The sequence below is a fragment of the Tupaia chinensis genome, unplaced genomic scaffold, assembly GCF_000334495.1.
Source record: "Tupaia chinensis unplaced genomic scaffold, TupChi_1.0 Scaffold000531_1, whole genome shotgun sequence".
In the NCBI taxonomy this organism is placed as follows: Eukaryota; Metazoa; Chordata; class Mammalia; order Scandentia; family Tupaiidae; genus Tupaia; species Tupaia belangeri.
In genome coordinates this window covers 1,058,906-1,072,025 of record NW_006160044.1, presented here as the reverse complement: position 1 = coordinate 1,072,025, position 13,120 = coordinate 1,058,906, and the positions used below count along the sequence as shown (strand labels likewise).

The 13,120-nt window shown below is 44.2% G+C and overlaps 1 protein-coding gene across 1 annotated transcript in view; it reads left to right on the top strand.

Annotated features, from left to right (window-relative positions):
• LOC102491644 (sodium/glucose cotransporter 1) overlaps positions 1–13,120 on the top strand; it is a 74,177-nt gene that overhangs the window by 29,265 nt on the left and 31,792 nt on the right. The window contains exons 7-8 of the mRNA XM_006157180.1: positions 22–102; positions 6,365–6,585. Coding sequence (XP_006157242.1) covers positions 22–102; positions 6,365–6,585 — 302 coding nt within the window. The remainder of the gene's footprint in view (positions 1–21; positions 103–6,364; positions 6,586–13,120) is intronic.

Genomic DNA, 13,120 nt, shown 5'->3' with positions numbered 1-13,120 from the left:
TCTTTCCCTTTGCCTCCGCAGGTGGTTTGGGAGCTGTAGTTTATACCGATATCTTACACGCTGGCAGTATGATCTTGGGATTAGTCTTGTTAATGGGTTATGGTAAGTAACACCTAAAAAGACTGGGCCCTGCGGTTGGAGTATTTGACTCGAGCTACCTGGGGCCATCAGCACCTTCATCTCACAGAGAGGAGACAGAGGCCCTTGGAACCCAAGAGTATTGTTGGAAGTCATGCTGAAAATTGGAAGGTGACTTCTGCTCCCTTCGGGAGAAAGTGGGGTCAAGGAATTAGAGTAGAGGTGACAAACTCCTGTGCTTTGGTACACCCTGCTCATCTCCACCTCTGTGCCTTTATCTGGGCTCTTTCGCTCTAGGTGGAAGCCCCTGTCCGTTTATTTATTTATTTATTTATTTATTTATAATAATGAATCCCATTTAATACAGTAGAGTTTTAAGAGAGCAAATCTTTTTAAAATTATTTTATTAAACTTTATTATTTATTTTAATTTGACCAGAGAGAGACAAAGTAAAGAGAGAGAGAAAGTGAGAAAGCAAGCCGCCAGGTCTGGGACTTGAACCACAGTCGGTCATGTGGGAGTCCAGCATCCTTAACCACCATGCCACTGCCAGCCCTAACACAGTCCCTTTTTGACCTCTCAGTGAAACCCATCTGTCGTAGTCATTGGGCAGTCTTCCTTGAGTACATAATTCTGTCATTATTCTATCAACGCATCTTTCTTCTCTGGACTCGCATCGCTGTCACACAAAGTAACTTTTACATACTTTTTTTTTTTTTTTTTTGAGAAAGAGGTTTTTGCTATAGGGCACTTGTGCTCACCGGAAAGGCAGAGAGAGACAGAGAGACAGAAAGCGAGAAATACCCCCCCTAGGGAGGATGGCCACGCCGCAATCCCTTCTCCTCCATTCTCCTCTCGGGATCTTGGGCATGCACGCACACGCACCAGCACCCAGCGTGAGTTTAAGCCACCAGGTCTGGGACTCAAACCATAGTCGACTACATGGGAGTCCAGCAACATAGCCATTGCGCCAACTGCTGGTCCCACTTTTTTTATACATATTTTAATTGTTCACTGATTGTTTCACATAAATCATACGCCCCAGGTCCAAAACTTTTTAAGAACCAGGGCCGTAGTATCTCCCACACAAAGTACACTCCGATACATTAAGTACTTAATAAGCAGGTGCTTATTATAAGGGTGAAAATAATAGCTGATATTGAGTATCGGGTGCCATGTAGGCATTTAGCCATCATTATATGGTGTCATTTAGTCCTCACAGTCTCCATGGAGCATAATTAGTTTTGTTATACCCATTGACAGAACAGGAAACTGAGTCTCAGTTAAGTATCTTGGCCACGAGGTACGCCAAGAGCTGGATCACCCTAATGCCAAAGCCTAACATACGAACTAACATGTTACAATACATACAGTGCCTGTAATGAAAAGTAGACTTGCCTTAAGATGAAAGTTTCTTGTCATAACTATGAATGTGAACTCAGCAAGGTTGGTATTACCGCGGATCAGAGATTAGTCTTGCAGAAATCTAGAAGGAAAAGCTCTGAGCTTAGGCGGTTAACAAAATATATATGGAAATGAGAAATGAGTACAATAGAAGGATTGTGGGCCCACAGAGCATGTTGTTGGGGCCTCATGGAATGAGAACAGAGAGCATCACCCAGAATCACACAGTCCTCAGCCTCTCCGTTCAGGAAACATTGTTCACCATGACGTGTCCTCGGTGCTATGTTGCTGGAACACAAAATTGTGTCCGGTGTGGTCCCAGAAACGATCATTTGCAAATGCACTGGGAAGCAATGCCTAATTTGAGTGACAAAACTATAAACTATCAAACAGTGAACCATTGTGTTTAATTGTGTGCTTGCGTTAAATACCAACATTTTCAAAGCCTGCCAAGTCCATTCCCAAAGATAATGGCATCCAAATAAAATAAACTTTAGAAGTAGGTGGAATATTCCACAGAAGGTTGGCAGTTGTATTTCTAAATTAGTATATAGTCTTTACTGAGAAACTGAATGAGAATTTTAATTGCAATATTCAGGTGAGTTTGTTGTTGTGAAGCAAGTCACTATAAAGGAAGGCAATCATTGTTTTATTTTTAAAATATACAACAATTTATACAGCCAAATGAGTGTTGTCCTTCAAACTAGTTACCAAGAGAACCCACGAACGTTCTACTTTATTATTTCATTTTTAATGTTTTTGTAAACAAGAGAGTACACAATGAAATATCGGTCACCATCCATTTGTCCGGTCCACTTCCCAAAGACACCAGTATTAGATGTTTCGCATATATCCTTCCAAAGATACTCTTCACATATACAAACACATTTTTCTGTATGAGAGATATATTCTAACAGAATCAAAACATAAGCTTTAGGACCAGCAGATGGCATGATGATTATTAAATCACTGGAATCCCATGTAGTTGATTGTGGTTTGAGTCCCAGACCCGGCAGCTTAAAACTCATAGCAGGTACGTATGTGTGCATGTGTGCCCAAAATCCTGAAAGAAGAATGGAGGAGAGAGGATTGCGGTGTGGCCATTCTCCTTGGGGGAAGGGGGGGAGGGCGCAGGGTGAGTTCTTGCTCTCTGTCTCTTCAGTGAGTGCATGCACCTTATAACCAAAAAAAAAAAATCTCTCTAAAAAAATAATAAATAACAGGCTTTACAGCCTGGGGGACCAGCAGATGGTATAATAGTTACGTCACTGCACTCCCATGTAGTCAGTCGCAGTTTGAGTCCTGGACCCAGCAATTTAAAATTCACACTGGGCCTGTGTGTATACATGCCCCAAATCCTGAGAAGAGAATAGAGGAGAGGGGATTGCAGTGTGGTCATCCCTCCTGAGGGGTGATTTCTCTCTCTCTCTCTCTCTCTCTCTGTCTCTGTCTCTCTGGTGAGCACTCTTAACCTATAGCAAAAATCTCTCTTAAGACAAAAGGCTTTACAGCCTAGTACCATGTAGGAAGCATGAATAGAGATCGCCTGCATCTTTTCTATTTTTTGTATTTATAATGAACTTTTTACTGAAAAGTGTGTAAATCAAAGGGCAAAACCAAGTGAGTTATCACAAAGTGAACACACATTGGTGACCAGCACCAGGTCAAGAAATCATCTTTTATTTATTTATTTATTTTGAGAGGTTTATGCTATAGGGTGCGTGCGCTCGCCAGACAGAGAGAGACATAGAAACAGAAAACGAGAAATCCCCCCCCAGGGGGGATGGTCACGCCGCAATCCCTTCTCCTCCATTCTCCTCTCGGGATCTTGGGCACACAGGCACACGCGCCCGGCGTGAGTTCTGAGCCACCGGGTCCGGGACGCGAACCGCAGTCGACTACGTGGGAATCCAGTGACATAGCCATTACACTAACTGCTGGTTCCCAAGAAATCATCTTTTTGTTTCCTTCCGTTTCAAACTCGATACTTTCTGTTCTCGCCTATTGCACTGGTCGGGACTTCCAGTACAGTACCGCCTAGAAGGAAAGCCAGCAGGCATCCTTGCCTCTTCCCATTTTAGGAGAAAACAAGAACAACAAAAATATTGGCTATTGATTTTTAGTGGATATTGTTTGTCAGACTAACAAAATTCCCTTCTGTTCCCGGTTTGTTAAGATTGTTTGTCATGGATGGTTTTTGAATCGTGATCAAGTATTTGTTTCCACATCTACAGAGATGATAATATTACTTTTCTCCTTTTTTTCTGTTAACATGGTGAATTACACCGACATGGTCTTGATTGTTAATTTACCTTTGCACTTTTGGAGTAAACCCAGCTTTGTCAAGAGATACCCCATGTTTGAGCCATCTCTATGGCACGGCAGTGACACACTACTCAAGAGAAGCCAGAGGGACCAGCAGTTAGCGTTATGGCTACGTTGCTGGACTCCCATGTAGTCGACTGCGGCTCGAGTCCTGAACCCGGTGGCTTAAACTCACACCGGGCGCATGTGCATGTGTGCCCAAGATCCCAAGAGGAGAATGGAGGAGAAGGGATTGCAACATGGCCATCCCCCCTAAGGGGCTGATTTCTCGCTTTCTGTCTCTCTGTCTGTCTTTCCGGTGAGCACACGCGCCCTCGGGAAAAAAAAAAAAAAAAGAGAGAGAAAAGCCAGATACTACATGGCAGCTGCAGTTCGAATCCCCAGCCTGGTCACTCTGCAACGCACCAGGAATTCTTGCAAATGACCAAGATGCAGTAGGCCAAAGAATGGAGGAAAGGGATCACAGGGTGACCAGACACTCTGGAAAATGTTTGTCTTGCTCTCACTTTCACTCCCACATGCTCACAAATAAAGGGAAAAAAATTCTTTCTAACAGAGATACCCTAAGTTACTCTCCAAAATCAAAATGGCTATGCTAACTTACATTTTCAGCAATGCATGGAATGTGTGTTTTTCCTAATCCCTACCCCCCAGCTAACACTTGATAAACTTTTTTTTTTTTTTTTGGAGAGGTTTTTTGCTATAGGGGACGTGCGCTCGCCGAGACAGAGAGAGACATAGAGACAGAAAGCGAGAAATCACCCCCCAGGGGGGATGGTCACGCCGCAATCCCTTCTCCTCCATTCTCCTCTCGGGATCTTGGGCACATACACACACGTACCCGGCGTGAGTTTTAAGCCACCGGGTCCGAGACTCGAACCTCGGTCGACTACGTGGGAGTCCAGCGACATAGCCATTACGCTAACTGCTGGTTCCCGACATTTTAAGACTTTTTAAAAATTTGCCCATCTTGGGACCAGCAAGTGGCCTGGTGGTTGAGGTGCTAGACTCCCACATGGTTGACCACGGTTCGAGTCCCAGAACTGGCAACTTGCTTTCCCACTTTCCCTCTCTCTCTGTCTATCTCTGGTCAAAGTGAGAAGAAGAATAATGATAGTGAATAAAATTAAATAAACAATTCTTTTTGTAAATTTGCCCATCTAATAGGGTTTAAAAAGATATGTCTCATTTCTCATTTTCGTTTTAATTTGAAGTTTCTAGATACTGGTGAGGTTGAGTATCTTGTATACTTAGTGGCTGTTCTTATTCATATCTCCTCCTTTGTGAATTACCTGCCTGTATTCTCTTTCTAGTAGGCGTCTTACTTATTGATATCTAGAAGTCCCTTATAAATGATATAACTTCCTTTTTTTTTTTATTAATTTGTCAGAGGGCACATGCACTGGCCAGAGAGAGACAGAGAGAGGGGTGGAAAGGGAGAATTATCACAGTGCAATCCTTTCTCCACCCTTTCTGGATTTGGGGCACACAGTGGAAAACTATTGCTCTTAGTTAAATAGATGTTTTAGTGCCTTTAAAAAAAATGTTTTTCTTTCGTGTTAAGAATTAACACGACTTAGAAATGCCACAGGCTCCAAAGACATTTTCAATTACGAAGTTTTATAAGTGTTTTGCTGGCATGGCAGGGAAAAGAATATAATTTATGCCTAAGTCAAGATTCTTTAGCTAACTTATCATGGCTCTTTAGCTCAAAACGGGTGTAGGGGGACCAGCAGTTAGCATAATGGCTATGTCACTGGATTCGCATGTAGTCGACTGCGGTTCACGTCCCAGACCCGGTGGCTTAAAAGTCACGCCAGTCGCGTGTGTGTGCATGCCCAAGATCCCAAGAGGAGAATGGAGGAGAAGGGATTGCAGCGTGACCATCTCCCCTGGGGGGTGATTTCTCGCTTTCTATCTCTCTGTCTGGCAAGCTCACGTGCCCTATAGCAAAAACCTCTAAAAAAAAAAAAAATGGGTGTAGGCAAATGAGTACTTTCTTGGCTCACAGCTAAAACTCTGGGGGCACACTACCTTCAATCCTGGTGAGAGCCAGGGCGCTGAGTAAACTAGGTAGGCAAACAGTCCTCACTCTGAATACCTTACTGATGTAGAACCCAGCAGAAGGAAGCTGTCTTTTTGGTTCCTTCAGCAGAAAAATCCCGAAGCCAATTCCTTGTAGCCCGGTTTGAGTCTCAAGTTCATTCCTCACACATCCATTGTTGCCCAGAAAGAACAGAGGATGTTGGCCAGGCCTAGGTGACATACCAGATGGGAAGAGAGGACAATTTGGCAAAGCCCACCTAGACCACACAGAGTGGAGTACAACTGGCAAGAGGGGTTCTACAGCCACAAGTGGGAATGTGGGGCAGTGCTAGGCACTCAGCCAGCAACCCTTCTTTCCAGCTGCTCTGTCCTTGGGCGCAGAGGGTCTTAACCATGGGTCCGTCCATTGCACCTTAAAGATGAGATACAGTCAAGGGGGTCTCATTCTGCAGTCTCGGTCCCTCAGTCACGTGTTACTGAAGGAACTGATCAACATTGTGGTGTTTTTAAGCCTTTAGCGAAGTGGAAGGATACGAGGGGCTGCTGAAGAAGTTCTTCCACGCCATACCAAGTGTGGTCAGTGATGGAAACTGGACCGCAGACCCACAGTGCTACATCCCTCGCCCAGACTCTTTCCATATCTTCCGAGACGCCATCAGTGGAGACTTCCCCTGGCCTGGAATGGTCTTCGGCATCTCGATCCTCTCCTTGTACTACTGGTGTGCTGATCAGGTAAGCAAGCTGCGTTATCGCCACACGTGGACGCTGGTTGTTCCCTGTGCAGTCCAGATCCTGCTGTAGTCTCTGCAGAGAAGCCCGTCTGCCCTTCATGGTCAAGTTTGTCTCCCAACTTTTTCTTTTCAAGTTTACTTATTTATCTCATCTATAAATGAGAAAGAGAGACAGGCACCCTGCCATAGGGTCTTCATGCTGTGGTCCACCCCAGTTTCATACAGCCTGGTCAATGGCATGTATGTGTACATTGCATTCCGCGTGTTCGGAGAGGCCCCAGGAAGTGAACCCAGAACCTTCCCCCTGTGGGCTCAATTGCAATATCTCTGTGCCACCACCAACTTGCCCCACCTTTGCCCCACTTTTATTTAATGCCGAAATAACTTTGTGAAAAATTCTGTTTAAAAGCAGAGTCCGGGACAAGGTGGTGCTGTGGTAATGACCACAGGGTAAAGGTCATTGCTGTGCACCCTCACCTCCCCCAGTAGGCTGGGAGCACGCATGCCCGTGATCCAGGCTGGCTGGACTCGGGGTGGATTGCAGCGTGAAAATCCTAGTGGGATTGCACGTCTCTCTCTCCTCCCCATCTCTCTCAGGAGAAATAAATAAACGAACTTTTATAAATAAAAATAATAAAAGGAGTTTCTCCCACCATCCCATCTAGAACACATCGGCTATGTTCATTTTTTTCTTCCCTATCATTGTCTAAAAAGCACAATTACTTTTTGGAAATGAAAACTAGCTTTTTTTTTTTTTTGGTTCCAATTGTAGCGATGATGCATACTCTAAAATATCATTATTGTGGGGCAGCTGGAGGCATCGTGGTTAACGTGACTGTATCCCACATGACTGACTTTGTAGTCTGAGTCCAAGACCCAGTGGCTTGAAAAACTTCCAGATGTGTGTGCATACGTGCCCAGAAGCCCCACAGGATGATGGAGGAGAAGGGATTGTGGCGTGGCCATCTCCACTGGGATTTCTTGAATCCTCATCTCTCAATCTGTCTGCCCCTCTCTGGTGAGCACACACACCCTATAGCAGAAGCTAAAAAAAATTATTGTATTGTAAGGTATGTAATAGGAGACAGAAAGAGAGAAATCAGAGAAAGACAGACAGAAAGAGAGAAATCAACCCCCAGGGGATGGCCACACCACAGTCTCTTGTCCCTCAGGATTTGGGGCATGCGCACAAACATGTCTGGCATGAGTTTCAAGCTGCTGGGTCTGGGACTTGAACTGCAGTCAACCATGTGGGAGTCCATTGCCTTAACCACCACGCCACCTGCTGGCTTCATATGTGCATTGTAAAGAAGAATGATACTATGAACATCTGTATGACTGGCCATTGCTCCAGTTAAGAAATAGGTCATGATTTACCTTAGAATAAAAGTGACACATTTTTACCCAAAAAAGTCACACTATTTTTTTTTTTGAAGAGGTTTTTTTGCTATAGGGCGCGTGCACTCCCCAGACAGAGAGACAGACAGAAAGCGAGAAATCACCCCCCCCCAGGGGGGATGGCCACGCCGCAATCCCTTCTCCTCCATTCTCCTCTCGGGATCTTGGGCACACATGCACACGCACCCAGCGTGAGTTTAAGCCGCCGGGTCCGGGACTGGAACCGTGGTCGACTATGTAGGAGTCCAGCGACATAGCCATTATGCTAACTGATGGTCCCAAAAGTCACACTGTTTTTTAAAAGTTACATGTTTTATCTCACTGTGCCAAGTTAGACTTCAACATACAAAAATATGGAAAGGGGCTGCAGGGTGGCACAGATGAAACCCAGCTCTCCTCGAGGCTGACCCACATGGGAAGGTTCCAGGTTTGTGTCCAAAGACCTCCCTGAGTACACCAGCACACATGTGCCCAAGATGCAGGCTGTCTGAGGCTGGGGTGAATAGCAGCATCAATAGCTGGCCCCTGTTAGGGGAACAGGCGGTGGCATGGTGGTTGTGAGGCTGGATTCCCACGTGGCTGGCTGTGGTTTGAATCCCAGACCCAGCAGTTTGAAACTCACAACAAACAAAGTTCAAAACCCATTAGGAATCAATCTCTCTCTCTCTCTCTCTCTCTCTCTCTCTCTCTCTTCCTCCCTCTCTCTTTGTGCGTGTGTGCATGACACTCATGGGAGAAAAAGTATATATAGAGACAGACAGATAGACAGACACTCAGCTATGGTTGAATATTTTAGCACTCCCTTCTAAGTACTGTAACTGACAGGCTCAGTTCTGTAGTGGTATAAATTCTTAACTGTGTAAGTTTCTCTGTGCCTAGCAAACAGAAAAAGTACATTTATAAGCACAAACTATAATAGTCTATTTTTTAAAGAATTCTTTAATTTTATTTTTATTGTTTTTAAATTGGTTGTAAAGCATGTACAGTCACCAGAGAGAGAGGCAGAGGGGTGGGGAAAGAGAGAGCAAAACACCAGGTCCTGGACTTGAACCATGGTTGGGCATGTGGGAGTTCAGCGCTTTAACCACCACGCCAACCGCTGGCCCCACTAGTCTATTATAAGACCTTATTACAGGAACCAGCAGTCAGCATAATGGCTATGTCGCTGAACTCCCATGTAGCCGACCACAGTTCAAGTCCCGGACCCAGTGGCTTTAACTCACGCCGGGCGCGCGTGTGTGCGTGCCCAAGATCCCGAGAGGAGAATGGAGGAGAAGGGGTTGTGGCATGGCCATCCCCCCTGGGAGGTGATTTCTCACTTTCTGTCTCTCTGTCTGTCTCTGTCTTTCTGGCGAGCACACACGCCCTGTAGCAAAAACCTCTCCAAAAAAAGAAAAAAAAAAAAAAAGACCTTATTACACTGTTAAGAATCAGTATCATACAAAACCATGTGTTTAAGCTATTTAATAATGTTTAAAGTAGTATGTACATTTCAGGAGCTATGATAGGCCAGCCCTCATGAGCTGAGTATTCAAATCCAAAAACTAGTAAAAACCACAGAGGGAAATGAGAGAGATACAGATAGACAAAGAGAAATAAAAAATAAAAGCAAAAGCAGAAATCCATGGAGAGTAAAAAAGTAAGATGGTTAATAAAACCAAAAGCTGATTCTTAACAGACTCATAATGTAGACTTCTAAGAGTGATCAAGAGAGGCACATAAAGTATCAAACTGAAGAGAAGAAATTATCAAGGCTGGCAGGTGGCATGATGGTTGAGACACTGGACTCTCACATGGCCGACCATGGTTTGAGTCCTGGACTAGGCAGCTTGCTTTCTCACTTTCTCTCTCTCTCTCTTTCTCTCTCTCTCTCTCTCTCATGAGTACACATGCTCCACAACAAAGAGAAGAAATTACAATCAAGGGTTTTTTATAGGAATTATTTTCCTATGAAATAATTTTGAGGGACCAGCAGTTAGCGTAATGGCTATGTCGCTGGACTCCCATGTAGTCGACCGCGGTTCGCATCCCAGACCCGGTGGCTTAAAACTCACGCCGGGCGCGTGCCCAAGATCCCGAAAGGAGACTGGAGGAGAAGGGATTGCGTCATGGCCATCCCGCCGGTTGGGTGATTTCTCGCTTTCTGTCTCTATGTCTCTCTCTGTCTGTCTGGCGGGCGCATGTGCCCTATAGCAAAAACCTCTCCCCCCCAAAAAAATAATAATAATAATTTTGAAATTTGTTACAGGACATATGTGCTTGCCAGAGAGAGGCAGAGACACAGAGAGTGCAAGTGAGAAGTGGATGATGCCAGCAGGTTGCATTGTGGTTAAGGAACTGGACTCTGATACAGCCTACCATGGTTCAAGTTCTGGACCTGGTGGCTTAAAAATCATGCTGGGTGTCTGTGTGTGTGGGGCCAAACTCCCAGGAGGAGAATGGAGAAGAGATTGCAGTGTGGCCACCCCCTGAAAGGGCGGTTTCTCACTTTCCCTCTCACTGTCTCTGTGTCTCACCTGGTGCACATACCCTATAACAAAAACCTTTCAGATATTATGAATAATTACATGTTAGTAAATTTCTTTTCTTTTTTTTTTGGAGAGGTTTTTGCTATAGGGCGTGTGCACTCGCGAGACAGAGAGATAGAAAGTGAGAAATCACCCCCCCCCAGGGGGATGGCCACGCTGCAATCCCTTCTCCTCCATTCTCCTCTCGGGATCTTGGGCACGCATGCATATGCGCCCAGTGTGAGTTTAAGCCACCGGGTCCGGGACACAAACCGCGGTCGACTACATGGGAGTCCAGCAACATAGCCATTACGCTAACTGCTGGTCCCCATGTTAGTAAATTTCTAAAAGCTTCATGCAGTGGATAAATTCCTTGGAAATTATAAAAAGCCACTTCTGGCAAAATATATAGACAACTTGGAAGGACAAATAAAGCAATTTGACTGAAAATGCTAATCAAAGACATTCTCTTCGAAAGCACAAGTCCAGCTAGCTTTGCAAAGAAATTCTAACCTGTAGGGGCCAGGAGATGGCATAGCGGTTATGTCTCTGGACTCACACATGACCGACTGCGATCCAAGTCCTGGACCCAGTGGTTTGCAATTCACAGCAGGTGCATGTGGGTACATGCCCAAGATCCTGGGAGGAGAATGGAGGAGAAGGGATGGTGCCATGGCCATCTCCCCAGGGGTGATTCCTCACTTTCGCTTTCACTGTCTCCAGACACCTTCTACCAGGTGTTCTAGAAAGTAAAAAAAAAAAAAAAAAAAAAAAAAAAAAAAGAGCAACAACTGCCCTTCTTATTTTATGAGGCCAATAAAATACAAAGACAATACAAGTGAAGGAACTTATGTGTCCTTCCACTTAGAAACACTGACGTGGCAATCAGGAATATTAGTTGAGTTATATAGGTAGTCTTTAACTATAGCTTTATGGTTAAACCAGGCGCCACCCATGCACGTAAGGAAGGTGTAAACGGAATATGTTTTAATGTAACTCTTCTTATTCATAAACCGAAGAAGGAAAGAATCGCACAGTTAACCTCAAGAAGTGGAAAAACAGCATTTGATAAAGTTCAGTGCTTACTTGTGATTAAACTTGACATCAAAAGAGGAAGAAAAGGAAGTTTCCCTACCCTGATCAAGAGTATATGCAGATAGGGAAGCAGCAGTTAGCGTAATGGCTATGTCTCTGGACTCCCACGTAGCCGACCGCGGTTCATGTCCCGGACCCGGTGGCTTAAAACTCACGCCGGGCACGTGTGCGTGCGTGCCCAAGATCCCGAGAGGAGAATGGAGGAGAGCGGATTGCGGCGTGACCATCCCCCCTAGGGGGTGATTTCTCGCTTTCTGCCTCTATGTCTCTCTCTGTCTGTCTGGCGAGCGCACGCGCCCTATAGCGAAAACCTCTCCAATAAAAAAGAGTATATGCAGATAGATCACTGAGAGCATTTTATAGAATGAAGAAACTTTGCTTAAATGTCCTTAGAGATCATGAATAAGGAAAGACTATCCTGAGGCCAACACGTGGCCTGGTGGTTAAGGTACTAGACTCCCACGTGGCCGACTGCAGCCCAAGTCCAGACCTGGCAGCTTGCTTTCTCTCTCTCACTCTCTCTCTCTGTACATGCCCTGTAGCAAATTAAAAAATAATAATGATAATAAAAGATTAAATCATTCTTATTAAAAAACTATAATAGGTAATGTTAGAAAATATTTTTGAGACAGACGGGAAATATAATCATATGGATTTGATCACATTACATAGGTTTTTTTCTTTTGGACATGGGGCACATGTTCTTGCCAGACGAGACAGAGAGAAACAGAGGAAAAGTGAGAAATCACGCCCAAGGAGGGATGGCCATGTGGCAATCCTTTGTCTTCCATTCTCCTTCAGGGATTTTGAGCATGTACATACACACACCTGGTGTGACAGTCAAGCCACCAGCTCCGGGACTTGAATCGCAGTCAGTCATGTGGGAGTCTAGCATCTTTTTTTTTTTTTACATTTTTTTTCTTTATTTATTTACATTCATTCACTGTACATCATTATAGCTTACAAAATGAGATTTTTCCATTCAGAATACACTGTATATTGGCTCAATCAAGCACATCAACATATGTGTTATTGTCAACACATAATTTTCCATTTCTTGTTTCCTGTATATTTTGCCTTTTTTCCCATCCTTGATTCCCTATCTCACCCTCTGCCATCTCCCACCCTCCTCCCACACTGTGTCTGGTATCTATTGTTGCTTTCTCTGCCTCCCCCATTTTATTGTTTCACTAAGTATCTTAATAAATCTAAATATTTTCAATAGCAAGCACAGCTGAAATATACATGAACACAAGTCTGACTTTAGGCATAAACCTCAGTGAATAGAATGAACATACTATAAAGTAGCACCTAGCTTGGGCTATATAGCTTACTGCAGTCATCAAATAGGTATTTTTAATGCCTTTTTTTTTTCTTCTGAAATTTTTTTTTATTAATTTACATTCATCCCCTGAGCATCATCACAACATACTAAATGTGGTTTCCCATCTAGAATATACTGCATAGTGGCTTAATCATGCATGTTATCATCCATAATATTCCATTTCTACTTTCATATATATATATATGTTTTTT